This window comes from Desmodus rotundus, chromosome 8, assembly GCF_022682495.2.
Source record: "Desmodus rotundus isolate HL8 chromosome 8, HLdesRot8A.1, whole genome shotgun sequence".
Taxonomy (NCBI): domain Eukaryota; kingdom Metazoa; phylum Chordata; class Mammalia; order Chiroptera; family Phyllostomidae; genus Desmodus; species Desmodus rotundus.
Genome location: NC_071394.1, coordinates 28731480 through 28746203, shown reverse-complemented (window position 1 = coordinate 28746203; position 14724 = coordinate 28731480). Strand labels below are relative to the sequence as shown.

General features: G+C 45.0%; 1 protein-coding gene across 5 annotated transcripts in view; it reads left to right on the top strand.

The window, feature by feature from the left end:
• MATN2 (matrilin 2) overlaps positions 1–14724 on the top strand; it is a 122005-nt gene that overhangs the window by 60792 nt on the left and 46489 nt on the right. For all 5 annotated transcript variants that reach the window (XM_053930191.1, XM_053930188.2, XM_053930189.2 and 2 more), the window contains exon 5: positions 9096–9218. In XM_053930191.1, the coding sequence (XP_053786166.1) occupies positions 9096–9218 (123 nt within the window). The remainder of the gene's footprint in view (positions 1–9095; positions 9219–14724) is intronic.

Below are 14724 nucleotides of genomic sequence, written 5' to 3'. Positions count from 1 at the left end.
TCATCAAATCCTCACTGATTTATTTCACCCGGGAAGACTGAGCAGACACAGTTAACATCCCTCCTAAAATCCTCCGGGAACTAAGAGAAACAAGCAAATTTTGCTGACTCTCAGTTACGCGCTAAGGATTGTCCTTCCACAAGGCTTTGCTTGAGTTTGGTGAGATCTTTTGTTACAAAATTCAAAATTGCCTATTTTGTGTATCAGATCAATTCAGAATTGAACTCACAAACCAAAACTTAGTCAAAGATAGGTGACATTATTTAAAGAAGTCTGAATCTAAAGTCCATGTGTAGGTTTCATAGGCACCCAACAAGTGATACGAACTAGAATTGGGGTACAAGACCTTGCTTTACCCTCGTCTGAGAAAAAAGGAGGCTAACGTCTGCTGCGTTCCTACCATCTGCCAGGTGCTTTATTATCTCATTTAGCTCTGCAATAAGATATGCTCGCCAGTTAACTATTGCACCTCTAGGAAAATGAAATCTTACAGAAATGACCCAGCTGCAGCCAGGTCTGGGTCCGGAGGCAATATTCCTTCACTGGATCGGATCACCTCATCCCACCCTGTCTAAAGAAACACAACTGCCCTTTACCTCCTCCGGCAAGGTTCATGTCCCTTGATCATATCACCTCCTTCAGGTCCATGTATAAAATAATCTTTCAGTGAGATTGTCTTCTGGCCATGCTATTTCCTGCTTAATTTTGTTCCACAGCACTTATAAAATCTAACATAACAAATGCTTTACCTGTTTATTTGATGTCTTGCCCCTGTCAGTGGTGTGCTGACATGTGCTTAACAATTAGATCTCCAGGGGGGAAAAACTCCAATTTGTAATGTTCACCAATTCCTGTGGTGTAAATACTGCCACTGCAGCTGATTTCAAGAAATGCACTTGGCCTTGCTGAATGTGGAGTTGGGCGGCGGTGTGTACAGCCTGTGCAGTGAGTCAGTAGGAGCTGGCTCCCTCACACCACTGGCTCCATGGGGACAGGGATCGATGGATTGATTTTGTAATCTATTTTATTCACTGTTGTTTTTCCAGCACTTTGAACAATTTGACAAATCAATTCAGTCAGCCATTCAAATATGTTTTTAAAAATTGACCATATGCCAGACACCCTGTTAGATATTTGAGCTGGAAGGCCGAACACAACAAGCACTGCCCTCATATGACACGGGAAAGAGACATTAAATAATCAATTGCAAATTAAGTGTTAAATTATGGCTGTGGTAAGGGAGGCTATGGGGGGACCTGCAACTCTAATAGGCTGGCAGCTGTCATGTCAAATCAACAGATGTCCACCAAACAGCCACTGTATGGAACACAGCACCCTGAGGAAAAATAATACTCACCCTGTTTATCTCAGACCCTACAGCCTAGATAAGACTGGTCAGGGAGGGTCACGGGTTAACCCTGTGTCTGTGTAAGGTGGACTTGGGTTCATCTGTCCATTCACAAGTAATGTTGAGCACCTGCACTGTGCCAGGTCTGTGCTAGGTACCGGGCGTGCCATAGACAGCAAGGCAGCGGGTCCTCAGCCGCTGCGATGATTCTTCTGGTGTCTGCCACTGGGAGCTGGTTCCCGCTGTCACTGCCCTCTTGAGCCCTCTTCTGGTGCGGGAATCCCTCTTGCTGGTGATAAGGAGAGGAAGGAGTCTTGTTCCCATCTCAGTCTTCTTCCTGTGACGCCATTTCTGGTGGAAGAGAGTATTTTTAGGACTCTAGGAGCATCCTAGAGTTGGGAGGCAGGGGGCTGGGCCTTTGCCACTGTTCAGTCAGCAGATGAGCAGTTAGGAGCCCTGACGACGTGCGCGAGGACACGGTGCTAGGCCCTGGGGAATCCAGACTGAGGCAGACCAAGGTCATGTGCCTGTGGGGCTGACAGCTTCTGGTCAGCTCCTTCCAACAGCACAGGGAAAATGCTGAAGAGCAAGAGTGGAGCCATGTGTATGGCGCTAGGGAGTCAGAGGAAGGAACCCAGCCAACCTGGGAAAGGCTTCCTGGAAGAGGTGACATTTGAACTGAAGCCATGAGCCATGAGTGGGGACCACCTGGTAAAGAAGATTTGGAAGGGTAATGGGAACGCTGAGTCCAGTGCTTCTGCCACCCCACCCCATGGTTTTATCACAATCCCCCCAGGCTGTGAGAAAAAGAAGTGCTGTTTTTCAAAAACATAAAGAATCTTCCCCAAACATCTGTATTTGTTTTAAATGGAAGTGACCACTGCCAAAAAACAGTTGTTTTGTCAGAACCTAGTCTGTATTTATTCCTGTGTCTTTGTTTAATTAAATTTATCCTTCAATGGTTTTCCTTGGGACGGTACAGATCATTAGTGGCTATAAATCCCCAGTGTTCTAGAAACAGTATGAAAAGACAACAGCCAGGAAGCCAGCTGGCAGGCTTGCTGTTTGTGGGACTGTTCTCCTGGAATTCAGGCTGTAATCCAGTCCCTGCCACACTTAGCATCCCTACCTAGTGTCCGAGGGGACCGAGGACAGCAATAATCCTGAGATTTGTTCAAAGGAGGAAACTGAGTTTGGCAGTCTTTGTTAATAAAGGGGGGGACTGACTTCTGGGTCTGGGCACGTTCCCCTCGGAGGGTTGCGAGGACATTTTATCCAGTAGGTTCAAGGACTTTCAACCTGGCTACACACTGGGATTATCTGGGAGCTGCCTGCATCCCTCCCCCCCACCCCCAGTCCGATTTAGGGATGGGCTGGAGGGAGGCTGGCCTCAGAATTTTCAAAATGTCCCTGGACGGCTCTAATGGGCAGTGGAGGCCGGACACTGCTGCTTCTGTAGAGGAACCTTGCAGTTATTCCCAGGCAGGTGTCCAGCCTGCCCTGAAAGGGACAAGCGTTGGATTGCCTCTCTCTACCTACCCAGTGGGGGGGGAAGTCTTTTGCAAAAAAGATCATGGCTTCAAGGTCCTGGTTCATTGTTTTTGAAGTGCTAATTTCGAAGGAGTTCTTTTGTAACACATTGATTTTTTCATTATTATGTAAGTTCTTATTACAAACTCTTGTTAAAAAATTTGAAAACAGATAGTTATAGTAACAAACTAAAAGTCACATGTACTCCCACCAATCTTCCCTAACCACTGCTAGGCAGGTTCCTGCTGGACACAGTTAGGGGCAGGGCTGGGTGCAAAGGAGCAGCTGGAGCAGGAAAAAGGGAGGGAGGACCCAGGTGGAGAAGCTCCTGTCCCCAGTCTCCAAAGATAGGCTTAGGGCTTGAGGGGGTAGGTTGTTCCAGTGTGCTAGGGTACCATTTTCCAGCCATCAAGCCTTTGTGCAGGGAGGCTCCCCTCCCCATTAGGGAGCTTAAGAGTCTAGCAGGGGAGGCTTGGTAAAGATGTCCCCGCACACAGGCCTCTGTGATTAACATTGTGATACATGCCAAGAGGGAAAAGCACAGCGGGGCACTGGCAGCTGGCAGGAGAAGCCAAAAGCTCTGAGGAACCGTTGAAGGTCCTCATTTCAAGAAGTTAATTTTCCCATCAGTGTGCAAGCCAACCAAAGCTCTTCAGCCTGAAATTCAGAAAACTGCAGCTGTTCCCCAACAAAGCAACGGTCTCCATCTAACTGTGCTGGAAGTCCTTTTGTGGCCGGTGGAAATCAGGCTGTCCCATGGGATTGCGAGAAAAGCACTTCATGGACCCAAGCACGGGAGATAGTGGTGTGGCAAGATTTATTTGGGTGGAAATAGAAGCTGCCCCCTGCGCTTCCAGTGTCCCATCTCCGTCCATCCTGCCATGGAAACAGTCCAACCTTGTCTTCAGCAAGGCCGACACAAAGGCCAGCTTCCAGAGTTTCTGCTTCATATTAAAGCTTAGTCCTATGGAGCCTGTGCAGTCTTGGGCCAGCCCGGCTGGCTGCTAGACCCACACGGTTGCGTGTTCTCCAGTGAGAGAGAGTGCGTGTGAACAAAGGCAAGTGCATTACTGGGTGGATGAGATTCTCTCCCTCTCTCTCCCTCTCTCTCTCCCTCTCTCTCTCTCTCTCCCCCCCTTCTCCCCCCTCCCTCCTTTGTTCCCCTGGGATTATGACCAGGAGCTTTTTCAAAAATAACCAGTCAACTTCGAAGCTTTTGTGAGCTTCTGATGAGTCCACCCCCTCCCTAGCCAATGACCCCTTTCCCAGATTAGACCGACAGGCTTCTATGGTCAAACACCTCTCCCTGTGCCACCTTGACTTCCGTTGCGCATATGCTTACCACCCCTTGCTCCCCCCCCAAAATCTGGTGTTAATCCCCTTTGCATGGTAGGTAGGGGGGAAATGCTGAGCTCCCCTGGAGTGTGTGAATCTGCAGCTTCCTGATGAAACAAACAGGTTTATGCTCCCTGGTTGATTATGCTTAACAGTGTCCAATTCCCTTTGCTTCCTTTCTTATTGATAATTAGCTAACTATTTATAGTAACCCTTTCCATTTCCCAGAGCTGAGAGCAACTGTGATATTTGAGATTTATCCCTCTAAAGCATAACTCAGATGAAATCACCCATCTCCCTTTTTAAGGAATTGACCTTGAGTTGTCCACACTGCCTGCTGAATGGAGTTCAGAGCACTCGGCCTACAGTCAGCAGGCCCTCTGCCATTGGGCGTCAGTTGTCCTTCTGATCGTCCCTCCTGCTACTGCCCTTGGGCTTCCCAGAGTGAAATTCAACGGCCACGCCGGTTCTGCTTTCCTCCATGTCTGCACAGTTACTCACACTGGTCCCTCAGCCTGGTGCCGCTTCCCTTTCTCCATTCTCTCACGCTTACCTGCCAGCCGGTTCAGATCCACTCATGCCTGGCGGTAACTCATCCCCTTTCTGAACTCCTGTTGTATTGTCAGCATCCCCCTTATGGATTTCTAGCACATTTTGTCTTGTATTTTAGTTATTTAGGGTACGTCTGACGGCCCCTCTGGCTTTTTCGGTTCTCAGATGGGGCTGGTTCGTTCTACCTCAGGACCTTTGCATTTGCAGTTCTTTCAGTCACTGCACTGTTCCTGCAGCTTCCCGTTACTAACCCTTAGAACACAGGCTGCGTGACTGCAGGAACCCCTTTGTCTATTTGGTTCATCATTGTATCCCCAAGTCTGGGACAAAGTGCTTCGTTTATTGAATAAGTGAAGAATTTCCTATAATTCTGATTTTTCTTAGGTTTCTGGCCTCGGCTCGTAACTAACTGTAGATTTTGTTATTCTTTAATTATTCACTATAATTTTTGCATGAGCTGACGGGCAGTTTTTTGCGGGGGTGGAGAGAGGTTATTGGTGTTTTCCTTATATCTAAGTTCACTGGAAATCTCAATTGGATTTCCCAATTGGAAATCTGAGATACAAATATTCTGGTAAGAGATAAAGGAATTTGCATCTTTAATTTTTAAGTACTTTATTGATTTGGGAATGAAAATACTTCTTTTAGTATTTTAAAACCAGAATTCTGCCCTGCCTGGTGTGGCTCAGTGCACTGAGCTACGGCCTGCAAACCGAAAGGTTGCCAGTTAGATGCCTGGGTTTCGGGCCAGGTCCCCAATTGGGGGCCTGCAAGAGGCAGCCTATCCATGATTTTCTCATATATCAGTGTTTCTCTCCCTCTCTTTCTTCCTCCCTTCCCCTCTCTTTAAAGAACTAAATAAATAAAATATTTTTATAAAAAACCAAGCCAGAATCCTTATTTGTGGAGTCTTAGACTTAAGCATTTTTAAAGTATGTTTTATTCATTATGCTATTACAGTTGTCCCATTTTTTTCTCCCCTTTATTCCCCTCCATCCTGCACCCCACCTCCCACCAGCATTCCCCCCTTTAGTTCATGTACATGGGTTGTGCATAGAAGTTTTTGGCTTCTCCATTTTCTATACTATTCTTAACCTCCCCCTGTCTATTTTGTACCTACCATTTATGCTTATTCCCTGTACTTTTCCCGCATTCTCTCCCCTCCCCCTCCCTGCTGATAACCCTCCATGTGATCTCCATTTCTGTGATTCTGTTCCTGTTCTAGTTGTTTGTTTACTTTGTTTTTGTTTTTGTTCTTGTTTTTTTTTTTGGTTCAGTTGTTGATAGTTGTTGATAGTTGTCATTTTACTGTTCATATTTTTGATCTTTTTATTAGATAAGTCACTTTAACATTTCATATAATAAGAGCTTGGTGATGATGAACTCCTTTAACTTGACCTTATCTGGGAAGCACTTTATCTGCCTTCCCTTCTAAATGATAGCTTTGCTGGATAGAATAATCTTGGATGTAGGTCCTTGCCTTTCATGACTTGGAATACTTATTTCCAGCCCCTTCTTGCCTGCAAGTTTTCTTTTGAGAAATCAGCTAGTAGTATTATGGGAACTGCTTTGTAGGTAACTGTCTCCTTTTCTCTTGCTGCTTTTAAGATTCTCTCCTTCTCTTTAATCTTGGGTAACTTAATGATGATGTGACTTGGTGTGTGCTTCCTTGGGTCCCATTTCTTTGGGACTCTCTGGGCTTCCTGGAAGTCTATTTCCTTGCCAGATTGGGGAGATTCCCCTTCATTATTTTTTCAAATATCGTATTTTTTGGACTATAAGACACACTACCCGCCCCCCAAATTTGGGAGGAATATGGGGGTGCGTCTTATAGTCCGAATGTGGCTTACCTGGCTCGAGGGCGGGGCGGGGCGGTGGTGGAGCAGGGTTTTTTTTCCTATTTTCCTCTTCTAAAACCTAGGTACGTTTTATGGTCTAGTGCGTCTTATAGTCCGGAAAATACAGTAAGTTTTCAATTTCTTGCTCTTCCTATCTCCTTCTGGCACCCCTATGACACAGGTGTTGGAATGTTTAAAGTTGTCCCAGAGATTCCTAAGCCTCTCCTTATATTTTTGGATTCTTGTTTCTTCATTCTGTTGTGGTTGAATGTTTATTTCTTCCTTTGGCTCCAAATTGTTGATTTGAATCCTGGTTTCCTTCCCTTCACTGTTGGTTCCCTGTATATTTTTCTTTATTTCACTTTGCATAGCCTTCACTTTTTCTTCTATTTTGCAACTATACTCAACCATTTCTGTGAGCATCCCGATTACCAGTGTTTTGAACACTGCATCTGATAGGTTAGCCAACCTATCTCTTCATGTCTTAGTTCTATTTTTGGAGTTTTAATCTATTCTTTCATTTGGGCCATATTTCTTTGTCTTGGCTCACCTGTTACATAGTAATGAGTGGAGGCTTAGGTATTTGCCACGACGGGGCAACCCAGGTCTCTGCATTGTGCTGTATGTGTGGGAGGGATCTGAGAGTGAACAGTGCTGCTTGCTTGGCTCTCCTAGGCTTTCAGTTACTTCCTCCTCTATCCACAAGCAAATTGGGCCTTTCTGGTGCTGATTCCCAGGTGGGTGGGTTTGTGTACATTCTAGGACCCTGTGGTTCTCTTCAACAAACTCTTCTGTGAAGCTGTGAGTTTTTCCTGCTGCTGCAACCTGGACAGGTTTTTACAGCCAGAGGTTTTGAGGCTTTCTTCCCCCACCCCAGCATGCTGGAACCCTGGGTTGCACAGTCTGTTTCGCTTCCCAGTTGTTCCTCCTGGTTTATCCACATGCAAACGTGGGACCTCCTGGTCTCCAGCCACCACCTTGCCACGAGTCTTCTCTGCCCTGGCTACCCATCTCTGACCCTCTTACTGGTCTGGATGAATGTTTCTTCTTTAACTCCTTGGTTGTTGGTTGTTTCATACAGTTCGATTTTCTGGCAGTTCTGGTTGTTTTTTGATGTTAAATTTGTTGTTGTTCTTTTGGTTGTACAAGGAGGCAAAGTATAGAATTAACCATTTTTAATGTTACGATGTAGATTTTATTTTTTAAATTTTTAAAAATTAATAGATGATGAATTAATCAGCTTTTATCTTTATATCAATTTGGTATTTTATATCTAGCTAAAAGCATAATAAATTATAAAACTCAAAGACCTGGGTAATTTCATTAAGGTATAGCTATTGAATACAATGATTAATCAAGTTCTAGTTCTTTGAGGTTTTAACTATAGCTGACCTGAGAAAATTATTTCTAATGTATTCAATCCCTTTAATGCTTTCTGATTTTTCTCCAACTGTAATGGTAAAGTTACTGGAAGAGCTAGTTATGATTCCAAGCCATTCTCCTTGCTGTGAAAGGTCAGCCTGTTTCTGCAAAGGAGAGACTGAATCAGTGATAGATTGAAAATGCCTTTAACCTTTTCGTCCTCTGATATATTCTTAGTCCCACTACCTTAAATGCATCCCTGTAGTGCATTCTTACATTGCGTTTGAATAACTAGCCAGGACTCAGCACTCTGTGAACATAGGATAAATATTTGACCAAAGTAGGACCAACCACAAATAGCCATACATCCATTTCTCCCTAGTACTCTTTGTTACCTTCCTAACCAACTCTGGCTTCCCATTTTCCTCCTTTGCTCCTGGGATGAATACATAGAGTGCAAAGAGGGTTTTCAAAAATCCTGCCGATAGACACATGGAATGAGGAGGAGTGTGTCCAACGGGGCTGAGGCAGGCTTGGGAATTAGGGGCTATTCTTAGACTTGCTATGTTTTTGGTGGAGTAGCAGGCCTTTCCTTTGTGCCGTCTCTCAGCTTACCTATCTGCAAAATGTCAAAGACAGTGCCAGATTACCTCTGTAAAAATTTCTGAGACTGCCTACAAGCATTCTGGTTCTCAAAGAGTAGGAATGGTATTCGATGCAGACAAGTGCAAATGCCTGCTCGCGATACCTTGCAGTTCGCTCAAAATGTTTCCAGAGCAGTTTCATGACAGAGGAAAATCAAAACTGATGTGAATTTTAAGTTATTTAATGCAGTTACTAAAGGCAAATGATTTCAACGTTCACATATGTATGTGTGTATATATATCAAGTCACCAAAATGTTAACAGCAGTTGCCCCTGGGTGGTAGGATTACAGGTGGGGGGGCTAACGGGGATTTCCTTTTATATATTTTTCTATGTTTTCCAACTTTTCCACTATGGTCATATGTCAACGCTTACAAAGTTCTCAAAGGTTATTTTAGCAGGTGCTGAAAGGTCGTTTGCTGCACAGCCCTGTGCCCAGGGTCGCCTCCTTCAGTGTTGTGTTCTAACGGTGTGATTTCGTCTCAGTCCAGGATCTGTGTGCAGCGGAGGACCACGGCTGTGAGCAGCTCTGTGTGAACGTGCTGGGCTCCTTCGTCTGCCAGTGCTACAGTGGCTACACCCTGGCGGAGGACGGGAAAAAGTGTGTGGGTGAGTATTCCCTCCAGCCTTGCTTAAGGAGAAATCACTGGAAGGAGGGAGAGGGAGGCCCTCCCCGACAACCCCTCTACCCCTGGCACTATCTGATCGCTCTCCTTTGAGTGTCGTTTAAAGTTCTAGTTCGAACTGGAACTTTAAAGACTTCAATTATGGCTGAAGTTAGCATTTTCTTATCCTGGGTCTTCAGCAAAAGGTGTATTTATGATCATTTGTATAAATGTAGTTGTCTGTTACTGCAGCCCTTGAAAAGGACTGGGCATATTTTCATCAAGTGAAAATGGGAGGGTATGTTCGGGACTTCAACGTAGCTGATGTGCCACATACACAAAGTTCACCTGGTGGTGAGCCTCAAAGACCTGGGCAGCCTTCCTGTTAAGTACTGGACCTGCAGTTCAGTGACAGGCCAAGTGGCTGCCAAGTGTAGAAGCCCAGCCATATCTAGTAAGACACCGTGGTCAGAGAAAACAAAAAGTAGCTGCACACACAGGCCTCGGCTAAGGAGTGTCAAGGGCGGTGCACGGAACTCGCAGTTGAGGGGAGTCCCACTTGGGCGACTCCACAACCCGGTGAGAGGTGGGGGTGGGGGAACACCTGATTTCTTCAGTGATGGGTAATGGCTCTCCTCACACCTGCAGAGCAGGCTAGCAAATCCCCGCTGGCACCTCCCAGTTTGTCTGCAAAGCCCTTTACACGTGCACAGCCTCATCCTCCCACGGACAATCAGTGCCTGCCTAATGGTGTTCAATAAACTGAACTGAAAACTTACGAGGAAGAAAGTCTGGAAGGAAAAGAGAGAAAAGAAGCCCATTGATATTAGAACTGGAACAAACATTTTCTGACTCTAAATCCTGCATTTTCTCTTCTATATCCCATGATTACGTCTTGCTTCCTGCAAAATAGCAAATGATTTTTTTTTGCACATAGAATATATATTATCCAGCTACCTTGATTTTAGGTAAAGACGCGGGTGGAAAAAGCAACAAAACATAAAGTGGAGCTGATGGTCTGCTCCTTGCAAGCAAGGGGTGAGAGTACCACGGGTTGGTTGATTTGCTGTTCCATACTGATGGGGTGAAAACCCCCTCCTTAGAGATCAGAAATGGAATTGGTCTTCCTAGTGTTAGAGCTGGTGATTTTCTTCCTTCATCTGCTGGTGGTGACCATGATAGGGGGCAGGGTACCACATCCACTAACACTGGCAGAAAGAAGACAACATAGGAAACACCAACTCATGTTTTTTGCTTCATTAATTTTTATTATGTAAGACACCTTCAACTTAAACAGATGAGACAATCACTAATAGTTTATTGTATTATCTGCCAGACTTTTTCCCCATGTAAATATATACCGCAAAACATTTTGTTAATGTTTGATAAAATGAGGCCATACTGTGTATTGTGTTTTACATATTCTTTTCCCTTACCAGTTGTTAAATGAGTAGAAACTGTGGATGCTACAGGGTCAGAAGGACACCAGGCCACTGAGAATGAGACCAGTGAATGAGCTTTAGGAAACAGGGTGAGGGAAGGGACAGGGAGAGCCTGGTCACGGTGAGTAGGTAGGACGGGGCCATGAGGGCCATGGCTGGGGCAGGAGGGCTGCCTCCGCTCTTGGGAAACTGGAGGGCAGTGAGGAAGCCGGTTCCCTGAGTGTTACCAAATAAATGCTTAATTGTCCCTATGTAGTAGAGAACCTTTGTGTCTCGAAGGGTTTTGCTATAACTTCTGGAATTTGACATTTATTGGAGAGCAACAAGCATGAAGTAGATGCTGTGGTTGCCAGGGAGCTGTTGTGGGCTGTGTTTATTAGAGATGGTATTTCTCTTGCTGCTGTTATCAGCATCTAAGAATGTCTGCCTTCCTCAGAGGGGTGGTCGAGCAGAACAGTGGTAGAGTTGGAAGGACTGTGTATGACCCAGGTCTTATCCATCAGGTGTTCCCATCATCATCCTCCTCAGCCAGGAGCCTGACCTGTTAGAGGCTGGGAGTGAGATGATTAAGTGACAGTGGACCTTTGTTGCCAGTGACCTTGGTCACTGAACTAATTCTCAAAAGGTCAGTTGCTGCTCAGTGGGGTTGTACTGAGTGCAAAGCAAACAATAGAGGTAATAGAGGCTACAGAAGGCCAAAGAACAGACACGTGCTAGTGGCTACGGCGGGGAAGATCTGGGCAAGGAAGGAAGGGTAACAATTGAACAAATGTCGAAGGCAAGGGGAGACATGAGTGACAATGATGGTGTGGAGGCAGCAGTGCTCTTAAAGTTCCGGGCCTGAGGCCGGGCTAGGAGGGGCAAGCCTTGCTCCTGGGAGCTGGTAGGTCAGGAAGAGACTCACAGGGAGAATGCCAAATTGAAAGCTAAACAGGCAGCCTAACCCGAGGGTATCAACCTGAAGGGGCTTGTCAAAGGTGAAGACCCCCAGCTATCAGACTTAGAGCAAGAGATTGAGAGGAGAGCAAAGGCTGCTAGGAACCTTGGGATGATCCCATTAGCAGCTGGTCTGAGGCCTATAAGTAGATAGGGAGGGCACGTTAGGAATACGGGGGCCATAAATCCCAGTTAATCCAGGACAATCTCGGTTTATGCTGGCTCAATTCTCAATAGCACCCCCTCTCACTTTCAAAGGGGTTCCAGTTTGACAATAAGTGATATGATCACTTTTGTTAAGGCTCCCAAGTTTGACTTAAACCATTGAGGACATCAGCTGTGTAGAAGCAGAGAATCCCTGCCAGTGTGAGGTAGAAGATCAAGTTTAAGATACCAGGGTGAATACCGGACTGTTCAGGGCCTTGAAAATCAGACAAAGAGTCTGGACTTTACCTCTGAAAAAGACCTATTTGAAGGACTTGTATTTGGGAGCCACAAATGCAAAGCCTCATGTCCTCATCTTAGGGAATTTAACCTTGGGGTAGACTGCAGGGCGGGTTCCGGGAGAAAGGTGGTGAGGGACGGGAAGACCAGTTGGGAGACCACGGTCACCATCAGCAGAGAAGGGACAAGAGCCGGGTTTTGAGTAGTCACTGCAGGAATGGAGAAGGAGGGAGTACATGATGAATGAAGGTGCTGTACATAAGGAGGGGAAGAGTCACTAGCTGGGTTTGAGCTTCCATGACTCTGAAAGTGATGGCGACAGTGAGTAAAGAGTGACAGGAACAGATTTTTTAGAAAAGGTGATGAGTCGTTTTAGGCAAGGTGAGTCTGAAGTTGAGGTGGGTCACCAACAGGGACATGTGAGGAGGGAGCAGAGACAGCCCTCACACAACGGGGAGAGGGTAGAACCAATGACGCAGCTAGGAAGTAGCGTAGTCCCATTTGTTTTTCTAAATTTCCATCTCCATGTGCTTTTCATTTGAAATGTTTATGTGTTTTTGTTTTGAAGTCATCTGGACCTTCAACAGAGTAAGTCCTGGGCTCAACTCCAGCTCTGCTACTTGCTAGTCACGTGTCTTCATGTAACTCACTTAACTTTTGCAGCTTTCTCATCCACAATATAGAGTAAAGGGGATTTTGTGGGATTAAATAAGATAATGAGTTAAGTTCCTAATACACAGCAAATAATTCATCACTACTACTACTATACAAATCATTATTGTCATTTCCTGGATATCTAAAGTGTAGAAATGAGGAGAGAGAGAAGATCTGAGCCTTGGGTTGTAACCACTTGTAGAGAGCAGAGGGAAAAGTAGGGGCAGGAAAAGTATTTGTGAATGCACAGCCTAAGATGGGGAGGGCAGTAAAGGGGTGAAGGAGAGAGAACTGAAGAGTCATGGAGTATGGTGGGAAAGGGTATTTCTAGGCCAAGCCAATAGTAATGTCACGCGCCAGCGAGGCCAAAGGGAACAGAACTTAGAAAGCCATTTCTAAGTTCAGTAATTGATTCATCTCAGCACACATTTCAGAACCCTCCGCCACACACTCTGCCAGGCATCAGGGGCACAAAGATGACCAGGGGACCCCTGACAGTGATCAAGAGGGGCTGAGTTCAAGGGGTAGGAAGTAGGTGGTGAGAAAGTAGGGACAGCACATCTCAAGAATTCACTTAAAGAGATTCAGTAGAGATTCTCCATGTTCAGCTACTGCTGAAGGGACGCAATGGGCTTTCAGTTCCACCACTTCATGGCAGTGGTTCTAGTACTTTGACTCATCCCGTCATTATGGCTGTGACCTGCATGGAAATTCAAGTCTTAGCCAGACTCAGGACTGATAGACAACATCACCACACTTCTGAGTCTGTAGAATGTTAAATCCGAGTGCCAGTGTCTCATCTCCCCAACTGCTCATTTCACTGTGGCCTAAATTTATCAAGCAAATTTATCAACACATCCACATTCACGTGATCAAGCGTGGGTTATTGACTGAGGTCCTCCTTTTGCTTTGGTTGAGTCCCTGTATTTGTCATTCATCAGTTGCCACTAAAGCTGTATTAATTTCTTTCTTTTTTTTAAGATTTTCTTTCTTTCTTTTTTTGAGACATGGGGAGGGAGGGAGAAACATCGATGTGAGAGAGAAACATCAATGAGTTGCCTCTTGCACACGCCCAGACTGGGGTCTGGACCCGCAACCCAGGCACGTGCCCTGACTGGGAACTGAACCTACGACCCTTTGCTTTGTGGTATGACTCCCAACCAACTGAGCCACACTGCAGTGCAAGCTGAGTTATTTTCCATCCCAAAGTGCACATATAAAAATGTTTTAAATTTATTTTTAATTATAGTTGACATACAATAGTATGTTAGTTCCAGGTGTACAACATAGTGATCCGACATTTGTACACCTTATGAAGTGATCACCACAATAAGTCTAGTAATCATCTGTCACTGTCAAACGTACATTTTTCAAAGACCGTTTATATCTTTGAGGGTGAATTTTCTGCTGTATGTGCTCACCTGCTATTTACTCACAGTCTTGTCTTTCAGGGTAACTTTGGTCCTGTTTTTTCTCTTGTCTACCCAGGCAGATTTTAAACCCTTAAAGACAGAAGCCATTTGTGTCCTTCATCTTTCACTAAGTGGACTTGCCATATTTTTACTTATTTTTTGAATCATTGACTGGAGTTGAGTGATGGATTGCAACCTCAAGCATTTTTTAAAATCTTTTCCCCTTGATGCTGTTTTAAGTTACAAATTTTTTTCTTATCAATACAAAAAAAAGTCAGAGTACAGATGTCTATAAAGTCAAAACCCGAAAGTTGTTCCACCTCAATTTCGCTTCCTAGGTAGTGACTGCTAAGACCTTGATTCTCCTTCCTGCCTTCCCTCTGAGATGCCTTGCAGATGGATGCCGTGTGCTTGTCATTACCATCCAGGGTTTAGCACATGCTTGACACATAGTAATTGCCAAATAAATGATTGTGGAACAAATGAATAGCATTAAAGTATCCGTTTACCCCCCAAGTTAAACCTTATCTGATTAGGGAGGCACTGTGATAAGAATAAAAACTACTTTTTTGAATAGTACTAAGTACTAGGATCTATTTGACTACTTTATGTATACTGTAAT